General features: G+C 40.1%; 1 protein-coding gene across 1 annotated transcript in view; it reads right to left on the reverse strand.

Moving 5' to 3' along the window:
* LOC121727715 (RRP12-like protein) overlaps nucleotides 1–13,176 on the reverse strand; it is a 29,610-nt gene that overhangs the window by 9,366 nt on the left and 7,068 nt on the right. Inside the window, exons 11-17 of the mRNA XM_042115694.1 lie at nucleotides 11,380–12,027; nucleotides 5,849–6,315; nucleotides 5,373–5,545; nucleotides 4,608–4,819; nucleotides 3,784–4,037; nucleotides 3,025–3,245; nucleotides 2,470–2,643 (exon numbers count right to left, since the gene is read on the reverse strand). Coding sequence (XP_041971628.1) covers nucleotides 2,470–2,643; nucleotides 3,025–3,245; nucleotides 3,784–4,037; nucleotides 4,608–4,819; nucleotides 5,373–5,545; nucleotides 5,849–6,315; nucleotides 11,380–12,027 — 2,149 coding nt within the window. The remainder of the gene's footprint in view (nucleotides 1–2,469; nucleotides 2,644–3,024; nucleotides 3,246–3,783; nucleotides 4,038–4,607; nucleotides 4,820–5,372; nucleotides 5,546–5,848; nucleotides 6,316–11,379; nucleotides 12,028–13,176) is intronic.

Genomic DNA, 13,176 nt, shown 5'->3' on the forward strand with positions numbered 1-13,176 from the left:
ATTTCTTTGTGAATATTTTTGTGCATAATCCAAAATGTAAATTATTTTTTGAGGAATTGACTGTACTGATTAAAAGAAAATTTATCGTAGAATGTCATCGGTTTTTTTTAAAGAAGGCAGGTCGCTGTAGCCCTGACGTCACTGCGACCCATGAGGCTCCTTCGAACTAGAGTATCATCCCCAACCCAATACTGCTCATAAATTGAATGATATGGTTGGGGTTGGTGCCACGAATTTCTTCCGTGGACGAGTATTCGTGGCGACCAAGGTGCCTGTTCCTGCTCTGTAGTAGAGCAGGGCAGTCGCGGAGAAGGTATTCACCTTCTCCTCGACTGTCCTAGGTGTTTCATCCTCCTCCTCACAGAATCTGCAAGTCGTTATGCTACAAATACCCATTCTGTTTAGGTGTTTGTTGAGCTTGCAGTGCCCAGTTAGGTTTCTGGTAAGGATTCTTAATTGGGTCCTACCCAAGGTGAGCACTAATTCTGATTGTTGCTTGTTGAAGTCAGGAATTAGTGCCTTGGAGTGTTCAAGGCCAGGGGTCTCAGCCCATTGCTTCCTGCATAGTCTGTGACCCCATTCCTTGAGCACTTGCTTTGTGGTCCTGGGAGTTATACCACAGACTGGTTCTGGACCATATATGAGACTCTCGGCCCCAAGCCTAGCCAATTCGTCAGCGCTTTCATTGCCGGGGACGTTACTGTGGCCCTGGACCCATACTAGACGGATGTTGTTGTTCCTTCCCAGCATGTTTAACGCATTCCAGAACTAATTTGCACGAGACTTTTGCGGCAGTCAGTGCTTTAAGTGCAGCTTGACTTTCGGAGAAGATAAAAACGTTTTTACTAACTAGGGCCATCTCCAGGCTATCTAGTGAACAACCGAGGATAGCGAAGACTTCAGCCTGAAACACGGTCGCAAACTCCCCCAAACAGGAGTATTTGCCTTTTGGTGGCCTGCCTCCGTACTTCCGTAGGATCCGGCTCCCGCACGGTTGTCTTTCCTTGATCCATCCGTGAACCAAACTATGTCGCTAGGGCGGACATCGATTGGGATTTTTATTTCCCAGTCCTCCCTGGAAGGTATAAAAACCTGGTATTGCTTCGAAAAGCTATACACCTTGATCATGGCATCTGATGGCATGGCCATGACAGGTGATTCACTGAGAGACTATTCCAGTTGTCGAAATGGGGTGGAGAACCAATTCGTCCTGCCCGCCGTCCTGGCCCTGAGAGCCACCTTTTTGGCCTCCATCTGAACAAGCAGAGGAAGCGGGGTTAAGTTGATCAGGGCCGGCCTCGTGGGAAGCGGTGGGTGTTGACGAGAGTGCACCCGTGATTATTAGACATGCCAGACTTTGTACGCTGTTTAGTCTTTTATTACAGTTTACTTGTTCAGCCTTTTTATGCCACACTACGCAGCCATATGTGGTTATCGGTCTCACTACGGCTGTATATAGCCATAGCATTGCCTTCGGCCGAATACCCCATTTAGAGCTGACAAGCTTCCAACAGGAACCCAGAGCACATCTTGCCTTTTTCGTAATATACTCGATGTGCTTATTCCAAGCGAGTCCTTTGTCTAGGATTACTCCAAGATATTTGACATCACAGCAAACTTTATAGTTTTCCCCAAGGTCTTGGTCCCTCCAACTTCCTCTTTTTGGTGAAAGGTATCAAGACCTTCTTACCAGCGTTTACTGTTAGCTTGACCCTTTGGCACCAATCCTCGACGACTCTTAGTGCTGACTGCATTAGATTATGCTTAGAGCGACCACCGATGCGCATTTTCCCACCACCATAATCGCCAGGTCGTCAGGAGCGTAGTAACCTATGAGGTTCAGTTCCCTTAGTAGCTCATCCACTACCAGGGATCATTCCAGGGGTGACAGCACACCTCCTTGTCGGCAACCTTGTGTCAGCCTGATTTTGAGTGTCAGGTCCATAATAGTCGATGAGGCTACCCTATTGTCGAGCGTGGCTTTGATCCATTTCCTAGTTGTTGGATCTATATTTTTTGAAGCCAGGCCATTTGTGATAGAGCTGGTTGAAGTGTTGTCGAATGCGCCTTCAATATCGAGGAAGACACATAACGCAATCTCTTTATCTTCAATTGCTCTATCAATCCAATCAATCGAGTCCATTCCGTCTAGGTAGATTTGCCTTTTTGGTAGGCATGTTGTCTTTCATGCAGCGGCATTTTAGTGAGATCGTAGAGAATGTCATCGTACCTACATATCCCTAGTTTATAAGAACCAAAAAATGCAACATCTCAGGACAATCAACGAAAGGAATGAGAATTGGGAACAGAGCACCCCCGTACACGCTGATTAATTTCAAATCAATTTTTTTTTTATTATTTAAAATGTTGATTAATTTGTGGTGTACGGTACCTCCAAAAATTTTAATTTTTCTAGCTGTACCTTTAACACAAAAAGTTTGCGGAACACTTTGTCTATGGTACCCTTACCTGTATCATCAGTATCGGTATCGATATCCCCACTGGGTCTGGGTTCATCATCATCATCATCGTCGTACGGCTCGTCGGAGATGATGAGTCTGCCATCGGGCGCAGTGCGGAACCCGCCGTCCTTCTTCTTCTGAGATTTCTCCTCTACTACTTTCTTTTGTGTCGGGTCCGTCGCTGAAAACGAGTTGTTAATCTTTATAAGGTGTAAGTATTTAAGTAATGATTGTAAAAGGCACACATAGTAGAAGTAAGATATATTTCGATTTTATAGAAATTCAAACATGTCCTTTGCTATGTACTCTTAACTCGGTCCCGTGCATAAAAATATTTTTATTTCGAGCGAATAGACACAAATGGCGATGGGTCGATGCAACAAATCAAGTCAATCGATTATCGATTAAAAGAATAGAGAGTGCTCCTGTGTACTGCGCACACAACTTAGCACTATAAAATTACTCCTGCGTACCTGGCCTGGTTTAACGAAATCAGCCACCGTCACCGAAAGCGGTGTGGGGACTTATATTTTCTGTACTCCTAAAAATATGTGCAACTAACCTGTGATCTTCCTAGCGGACGACACATCAGCCAAGTCCACGATATTGTCCGGATCGTCCTGGATCCAGGCCTGGTTCTTCTTCTTCGTCTTGGCCTTCGCCCGCGGCCTCTCCTCCTCCTCCAAATACTCCATCTCGGAGTCGGAGTCTTTGAGAATGTCTTCTAGTGTCTTAGACGTGCCTTTCACGTCGAATTCCGAACCCGAATCTTCGTCTTGCTCTCTGTTACGCGATTTGAACGTTAAGTTTAATTAATGCTATAAATCCATACTAATATTATAAATGCGAAAGTGTGTCTATCTGTCTGTCTGTCTGTTACCTCTTCACGCCTAAACGACTGAACCGATTGGGCTGAAATTTGGTACAGAGATACATTGAGTCCCGGGAAAGGACATAGGATACTTTTTATCCTGGAAAAATGTACGGTTCCTACGCGATAAACTAATTTTGGCGCAACGGAGTTGCAGGCGTCATAAGGCGGCAAAAGTTGATTATGCCTCAAAAGCGCGTTTTGAGGCATAATCAACTTTTCTATTACAGCAACGCTTCGCCCAATTAAGCACTCTCAAACAAACTAATTCACGTTTCAATTGAGCATTAGCACACTTCGTCATTTCGCGCCACAGTCGCAATATGCTCTGCAATTCGAAAACAGCAAAGAAAGGCAAGCATTTATTATATATGTAAAGTCGTAAGACTATAGCGATTTTGAAGTTCAAAGGAGACCTGTCATTAATAAAAAATTAAACATATAACTTACCTGCCATCCTTCATCCTCTTCTTCCTGTTATCCATCTTCCTGATATTCCGGAGCCTCTTCAGCATCACCACATCCTCGCTCGGCACCAGCTTCTCGACTGTGTCGGCTCCGAACTTCCTCGTCATCCGCGTCAGGAAGTAGCCTATCTCCAAACGCGAATGTCGCTTGCAATCGTCCGACATCGTTGATAAAGTTTTAATTATGATAGGTAAACTGCCTAGTAGGACGTCTGATGGTAATACTTTTGTGTAGACCTGAAAGAAACAAAACATGCTATAGATAAGTGGTGTATGAGGTCCTATTGTATAAACATTTGTTAATACAATAGGCTCTTATCTGAAAGCAAGAGCTATAGGAGCAGAAATGTAACTCTTTATATAGCTCTCTTATTTTTGGTATTTGTACTACGAATAAGAGAGCTGTTATATAACAATTAATCTGTTACCAGCCATAGTCGCCTAAGCTTTGAATGACTTAAGTATTAAATAAATAAAATGAATTATTTATTTATTTATTTTGATCAATTAAAATTGTGTGAATCTAACTTCACTAACATATGTAAGGCTTTTATGTATGCTATATTGTATGGACTTATTTCTGTTTGCCATTAAGTAATATATTTAATGGCAAACAGATATAATATATTCATAGCGATAAAGCCGCCTTTGTGCTCATGCTCAGTTCTTGTAACTTCTTTATTATGTTTGTACATTTTGAGCACAATAAAGCATATTCATTCATTCATTAATTGAATAACAGCAGCCACAACAGCATAACAAACGACCGAAAACCGCGCGACGTTACAAAGATTCTAAAAACATTACCTTAAGGAAGCTCATGGAAGCCGCCACCACCTCTCTGTTGCTGCTCATCATCTGCTGCACCACCTTCTCCAGCAGCTCCTGCACCAGCTCCAGCCCCATGTCCTCCGAGTGGTTGTACAGTGCGGACGCCAGCGCGCGGAGCGTCGCGCTCGTTATACGCGGCAGAGGGGCCGAGAGACCCGTCACCATCATATCCACGAAGGCTTTCATACCTGGAGATCAATTTTAGAGAATGTGAAATCGGCCAAGTGCGGGTCGGACTCGCGCACGAAGGGTTCAATTTAAAGAGCAAAAATTGATCAAATATCACGTTTGTTTCATGGCAGCCCCCCTTAAATATTAATCAGGGCGAGCGATCAGGGGGAGCGAAGCGAGATCTAGTATATCTCGAATGTGTGGCGGTACCCACATAGCTAAGTGCGTCGGTATATATCGGTCCGGCCGGCGGAGCGGCAGAGAGGTGGGATCGTCCTCTCTGTCCCGCTCCGCGGGACAGGGGATTGCAGAGGCGACGCTATGCGAACCTCCTAAGTCTCGTCTAACGGGGCTCCGGAAGAGGATGGGAACCTCCCCGGCTTAGCCAGTCCCGGCGCCGAGGGGAACGCTTCTGTTTGCCGAAGCGTTCCATAACTTTGGTGGAAGTCCGGTCCCTTCTGAGGTAGACCGGCCGGTCGTGGAGGGAGTCCTGTGTTTGTTAGATCCGGGACATCCCTCCTTTATACGACTGAAGGCGAACCGCAGGTAGGAAATATTAAAGAAACTTACCTCCGTCTTGTGTCTTCAACACATTGCCGACTGTGTTAATAACATTGAATGCGCACTGCCGGCATTTGGAGTTGATGTCTTTCGTGCACACCACCGACTCCGCTATGGCGCTCTTGAGCAGCTTGCTCTCAGCGTTCAAGTGCGAGTTGGAGTTTATTAAATGCTCTATACATCTGAAAAAAAAACCATTTACTTTTGTCGATAAAACAAAAAAAAGAGCAAGTGACAAATCGTTTAGAATCTAGTGTAAAGCATACATATTACATAGAACAGGCATACACAAAAAACAACAAGTCTTAGCGTAGTCGGAAGAAAATAAAATGAGCAAACATCTTTCTTAGTCAAACAGAACTTGAAAAAAAATCTACAACATATTAGTAGTTATAGTTTCCGATTTTATATATTTTAAAAAAAGGTAAGTTAAAAGTTTAAAAGTTTAAAGATAGATTTATGTACTACCTTTAAAAAAAACATACCTTAACCTAGCTGCCTTACTGCTATCTGCTACCTTATTTAACGACGACATCAGTAACTTTTTAATCTTCTTGTAATTATCTTTTAAAAATTCTTTACAACTTTCTTTGTCACTTTTAAATATTTCTTCTAATATACGATACGCTTTCTTGTGTTCCATTTCCAAAAGTCTTGCCTTTTCTTTATACCTGAGTTCCTTTTTGTCACTCGCGTCCTCTTCCATCGAATTTTTATCTTTCTTTGTCTTTTTGAACTTCTTTGGATCTTCTAGAACAGTTTCACATAGGGGATACACCCATTTGTCGAATAATTCTGCTATTCTCTTGCTGTTCTGATACAGAACTAGCAGTCGTATGACGTCTAAGATAGATTCTCTCTGGAAATGGTTGTCTTTGGACGCTTCCAACTGTTGTAGAGCATTCGAAAACAGTTCTTCTCTTAGTTGTTGGTCACTTATTGTTAGATATACCTGTAAAATAAAAGGTTATCCTGATAAAATATATTATTTTAGAATTTGAAGAAACTTTCTTATGTTCTGGCTCTTTCAATATATTGCCTGGGTACTGTAAGTTGAGAGGGCGCTAGTGTGCAACAGCTGATTTACGTCTCTCAGTTTTCTTCGGTCTTAAAAATATAAAAAGTGTTTATTTAATTGTGAAAAACGTTATATTGGGATTATAGTGAAGTGCTAACCAACATATATTGTGGACTTTGCCTAAATAAAGCGATTAACTCTAATAACAAGTGTAAAAACTATTCAAGTAAACAACGGTTAAAACTGAACTAATAGCAATTTTCTTCAAAAAGTGAACTGTGGAAGAATTTAATATAAAAGTGTCAGTGATATAGTGCAACTACTTACAAACAACTGCAACAAATAAAGAAAGTCACCAAAAATATAACGATGAAATTGCAAAATTGACTGCAACAGCAGCGCCATCTAGTAGAAATTGTCGAAACTAAAATAACAACTAGCAAACTAGTGATCAATTGGTGTACCGATCAAGTTCGTAAAAAATTACGCGAGAGGGCACTATAATACCAAAATTAAGATGGAAGAAGTCATGAAAGCACTTAACAAAATTCAGAACGAATTAGACACGCAGAAAAATACAATTATAGAAAGCGCTAAAAATGTAACAGAAACAGTAACACAAAATGTAAACATTATTCTGGAAGAAAAACTTCATGTTTTAAATGAAAACTACGAGGACCTCAAAGAAAAAGTGGAAAATCAGGAAAAACGAATTTATTTTTTAGAAAAACAGGCTCGAAAAAATAATGTTATTTTCTTCGGCCTCGAAGAAACCGAAAAATCGTACCAAATGCTCGAAAATATCATTATTAATTTTGTAATGAAATATTTTTCTCTAGAATTGGACCAACGAGACATTCGTGAAGTTAGTAGGATTGGAAAAAAAGGGGAAAAGCCTCGCCCAATTATGACTTCATTCTCCACACTCGGCACAAAAATAAAAATACTGAAACAAAAAAGAGAAGCCCTCAAAGGAACCCCATTCTATATAACGGAAGACTACCCAAAACAAATACTAGAAAAAAGAAAAGAGCTGCAAGAACAGGTTGTTGCTGAAAAAAACAAGGGTAATCGAGCATTTATCAAGTACGATAAGCTTATTATACAAGGTACAAGGAAACCCATTGGCAGCAACAAGAGACTACTTACCCAATCTCCCGAATCACCTTCAGACTCTGCAATACATACACAGGCCAATAAGAAAAATAAACAACAGAACCAAACGCATAAAAAATTAAGCCAGTGTGAAGGAATTGGAAAGCCAAGCATGCTCAACTTCTTAGTCAACAAAGATCTGAACAACTCTCCCAGCTCTTCAGACAACAACAAGTCAGCCAAAACGTTCTAGCAACTATCGCCCCCCTCTGCAACAAATAATATTATAAATTTGAGTATAGAAAATAAACAACATCTTCCAAGACGGCTGGTCACCCTGGAAGATTACGACCACAACCCTCCAGAGAACAGTAGCACAAAAAATAAATTCTTTATACTTACATACAATGTTAGATCGCTTTCGTCCGAAGCACGTCTGATAGAACTAGCGGAATCGCTAAAAAATATAAATTATGATATAATAGGTTTATCAGAAATACGTCGCTTGGGCACAAAAATATTAGAGTACGAGAACTATATACTATGCCACACAGGAGTCACTCAAGGACAGTATGGAGTTGGTTTTCTTATAAGAAAATGTCACAAAAATATAATAGAGAGCTTCACAGGGATCTCAGATAGAGTTGCATTACTAAACATAGCCGTAAATGGTAAAAAAATGACACTTATCCAGGTGTATGCTCCAACTGAAACAGCAAGTGATAGCGACATTGAACTATTTTATGAGAACTTGTACAGAGCTATGGAAATCTCATATAATACTTTAATAATCATGGGCGACTTTAACGCAAAAATAGGTAAACCTAGAGTCGACGAATATTTAATAATGAAGCCAAATGGTTACGGAGAAAGAAATCCAAGAGGCCAAAGACTGGTAAACTTTGCTCTCGAGAACAAAATGGCAATTATCAATACATATTTTATAAAAAAACCAAAACAGAGGTGGACATGGCGCTCACCAGACGGAAAATATAAAAACGAAATCGATTATATCCTGACAAACAAACCTAGCATCGTTCAAAACTCTGAAGTACTAAACCTAAATTATTCATCGGATCACAGGCCTGTTAGAGCAACCATAATTCTATCTCAACAAAAAAAGAGCCGCTCTAGTTTTAATAACACTCAGAACTCTACATTAAATACCTTGCAGGGGATAACAGAATACAAAGAGTGTATTAAAACCTACTTAAAAAACTCACTAGATCGACAAGAAAATATCCCTATTCAAACGTGTTATGACCTCATACAAAATGCTATCACTCAAAGCCTCCAGTCCGCTCGGCCACCGGAAGAAAATAAACATAAAAGACACAAAATACTATCAGATAATACTCTAGCGCTAATGGAAAGAAGGCACATACTTCAAAATACTAAACATAAGACAAGATCAATGAAAAATGAGCTTACAGCACTATACAAACTAGTTAGCAAACGAATTAAACACGACTACACAAAGTACAGATTGGAAAATATCAAGAAACACCTCTCCCAGACAGGAAGCTCTAGGAAAGCCTTTAAAGAGCTGAAAACTAGTAAAAATTGGATAGACGGACTGAAAAGCGGGGGTAGAGTGCTAAACAGTCGCAGAGATGTTATTAAAATTGCAACAGACTTCTACAAAGAACTCTACAGCGCCCAAGAACGCGTTATCTACGATGCGGACGAAATTGACTGGTCTAGCGCGTATTCTAAAGAAATCACACCATTTCATATAACAGAGACTGTTCAAGCGATAGAGAAATTAAAATCGGACAAATGCCCAGGCTCGGATAATATAACCAACATAGCAATAAAAACGGCCAAATCGGTACTTGCTCTACCCCTCACTAACCTTTTCAACAGAATTTTGGAGAGTTCTCAAATTCCATCACAATGGTCGGTATCAAATATAATTCTTATCTATAAAAAAGGAGACCCCTACGACATAGCAAATTATCGACCTATAAGCCTACTCCCTTGCTTATACAAGCTGTTCTCTTATCTACTCAACCAAAGAATAAGCGCTACCCTTGAAAGTGAACAACCGGTGGAACAGGCAGGTTTTAGAAAAAGTTTTTCTACTATCGACCACATACACACCCTGGAGCAAATAATTGAAAAATACCAAGAGAGACAGAGAACTCTATATGTAGCTTTTATTGACTACAAAAAAGCTTTTGACACAGTTTCACATAGAAGTATCTGGAAAGCGCTGATAGACCAAGGAGTAGAGGTAGGATACATAAATGTTATAAAAAGTTTATATGACAACAACATTGGCAGAGTAAAACTGGACAGAGTCGGTCAGAATTTCCCCATAAAGCGCGGCGTAAGACAAGGCGATCCGATATCTCCCAAATTGTTCATATCCATCCTAGAATCGATCATAAGAAAATTGGATTGGAAAACTACAGGACTCTATATAGACGGAAAATACCTAAGCCACCTTCGCTTTGCCGATGACTTGGCTCTTCTATCTGAGTCAGTATCTGAACTACAGGGCATGATAGAATCTCTTAATGTAGTGGGTAGAGAGGTGGGCTTAGAGATGAATTTATCCAAAACAATGATCATGACTAATAGCTTGGAGAAAATAATAAAAATAGACAACGAAGCACTCAAGTACACAAATAAATATGTTTACTTAGGAAAACAGATCAGTTTCGGAAAAGACAGCAACTATTCAGAAATAGAGCGACGTATTCAACTGACCTGGAATAAATACTGGAGTCTCAAAGAGATTTTCAAAAGTAACTTACCAGTTAGCATAAAAACAAAAACCATGACGAGCTGCCTGCTACCGTGTCTAACTTACGGTTGCCAGACATGGAAATACACAGCTAAAGTAAAGAGAAAAATTATTACATGCCAACGAGGCATGGAAAGAAGCATGTTAAAGATAAGAAGAATTGAAAAAATTAGACATACAAAAATAAGAGAGGAAACAAAAGCAACGGATGCTTTGTGCTACGCTCATAAATTAAAATGGAAGTGGGCCGGCCATTTAGCCAGATTGTCGGATGAACGTTGGACCATACGAGTGACACGATGGAATGGCCCGCTCGGTAAGCGTAACAGAGGCAGACCGCTTAAAAGATGGGCAGACGATATAAAATCTATAGCCGGGCCACGATGGACAAACATAGCCCAAGATAGAGAAAAGTGGGCATCTCTGGAGGAGGCCTTCACCCGCGGAGGGGTTCTGGATGATTAATAATTAGTTTAATTCCTACATATTTAGTTTTTTATTCTTAGTGTAATAATCGTCTATGAAATAAAGGCTTTTTATTTATTTTATTACTGTAAGTAACTACGAATAATAAAAACAAAGGAATCGTAACTCCCATACTATTACCGTTTTATGCCCGGCCGCACATTGTCCGAATTCTGATCAGAAACATTTGAATTTCGCCGGACCGCCACCCCGCACACGGCCGGGCTAAATTTGGTTCCTTTTGATCTGTCATGTAACGTCAGCCTAGTACCGCTCAAGGTCACCTAAATTTGAAATGGTACACTTTTTTGACAAGTATTGTGGAGCATGTTTTTTGACGGAGTTACTTTTCCTTAGTTTTTATTATTCGTAGGTAAGTAACTAAGACAAAGGTAACTTAGGGTGGATTGCTAACAAATGAACTGTCATATCCCTAGTAAAAGTCCATAATGGACGCCATATTATTTGACGATAACCTTTAACCTTAACTACGCCTCAGGTGCAACCCACCCTTAGACATACAGTGGTCTGGGTTAAGGTTTATCATCGACTGAATATAATACCATTAATTCTTTTCGTTCTTCGTATATTTATGAAAGAGAAGTTATTTTGACAAAAAAATTATACCCTTCTTACGAACTTCTTATTTCTGAAAGAGAAGCCAAGAACGTTAAAAAAACACTTACCTGTATAGTCTCCAAAGCTGCTAGCCTCTGTCCCTCAGCCGAACTGCCTTTGGCCGGCGACATGTAGATATTCAGCAGAATCGGCAAATAGTTCTTAGCGAACCGCCCCAATTCCGTTTTATCCTCCTCATTTTCTTCTGAACATGAGATCAACTTCCTCAAAGCCTGCATCACGGATAGCCTAAACTCTGGATTATCTTTCAACACGTTACCTAGTACTCGAGCTAAAACCTTGAAGTTATCTTTTATACCTTTAGGGTTGTTGCAGAAACTCGGTAGAAGCGACCAAAATTGGTTGCAGAGGAGATCATAAGTATGGGACCCAGGTATATCATTCGCCTCTGCTAACTCTCTAGCCTTCTTTCTGCAGAATGTTGCCATATCCAAAATTTCTGTGGCGAAAAACTTCAAATTGGAGTTTGTGATCTTTTCTTTGAGTACGGGTAGCAGCCAACTTCTGTCTATGTTTATTTTGCCGCCGTCTCTGAGTGGAATGACGTTGAGGACGAATTCTGGTCCGAGCGCCTTGACAGCGCAGCCAGTGGCGTATTCAGCTTCCTTCTCATTATGGAAGTTATGACTTTCACGCCGTTCGTTCAGTTTCTTCAATAGAGGAGCAAGTGCGTAGTGGATATTTTCGTTGCCAATCTAAAATACAGGTTTTTAAAAGCTTTTATTTAACTTGCTCTGTATGTATGTAAGTATGTATGTTACGGTGGAATTTTGGAACTCAATTTTAAGGAAATTTTGCATAGGCGTTTAGTTTGGATGACCATGCACGATATGGTATGTGACATCACTCTAAATCCAATATGGCCGACCATCCAAGATGGCGAAACAATTATTTTCTATGCAGTCCTACAATATGGATATTAAACGAATGGGCTTTTTGAGAGTAACTCGAAAACGAATGTAATTTTATTCTACATCCAACATGGCGGCTCATCCAAGATATGGGAATAGTTATTTTTAATGCACTTCTGCAATATGGGTATCAAATGAAAGGGCTCATTGAAAGTAACTCGAAAACGAATGTAACGTCATTCTACATCCAATATGGCGGCTCATCCAAGATACGGGAATAGTTACTTTTAATGAACTTCTGCAATATGGGTATTAAATGAAAGTACTTACTGAAAGTAACTCGCAAACAAAATATGTAATGGCATTCTTTATTCAATATGGCAGCTTAGCCGATAAAGGGGAATAGTTATTTTAAAGCACTTCTGCAATATGGGTAATGGGTATCAAATAAAAGGGCTCATTGAGAGTAAATTGAAAAATAATATTCAAGTCGTGTCGTGGCGTGTCGTGTCGTGCGTGTCATGTCGTGTCTTGTCGTGACGTGATGTGACGTGACGTGACGTTACGTGTCGTGTCGCGTCGTGACTGTACGTGACGTTACGTGTCGTGTCATGTCTTTACGTGACGTCACGTGACGTGACGTGACGTTACGTGTCGTAACTTTATGTGACGTCACGTGAGGTGACGTGACTGACAGCCGAGTTTCATAAAATGCCCGGTTGAATCCGGTCCCTTTTATTAAATGAAATTTAACTTTTTAGTCATGCAGAAATCTAGCCAGAGATAACTAAAAAACAAAAAATAAATTATAAACAAAAAAATTTTTGAAAAAAAGCTTTTGTTTAAATAGTCTAAAAAGAAGAAAATATACTCCTTAAAAATTTTAACTATTAAGTTATAATCCTCAATATATTATACAATTTGCATGATAATAAAAGCTTGTCGCGAGACTTAACAATCTATCAGTACTTGATAAATTTATTAAAATAAAAA

The sequence above is a fragment of the Aricia agestis genome, chromosome 6 (assembly GCF_905147365.1).
Source record: "Aricia agestis chromosome 6, ilAriAges1.1, whole genome shotgun sequence".
Classification (NCBI taxonomy): domain Eukaryota; kingdom Metazoa; phylum Arthropoda; class Insecta; order Lepidoptera; family Lycaenidae; genus Aricia; species Aricia agestis.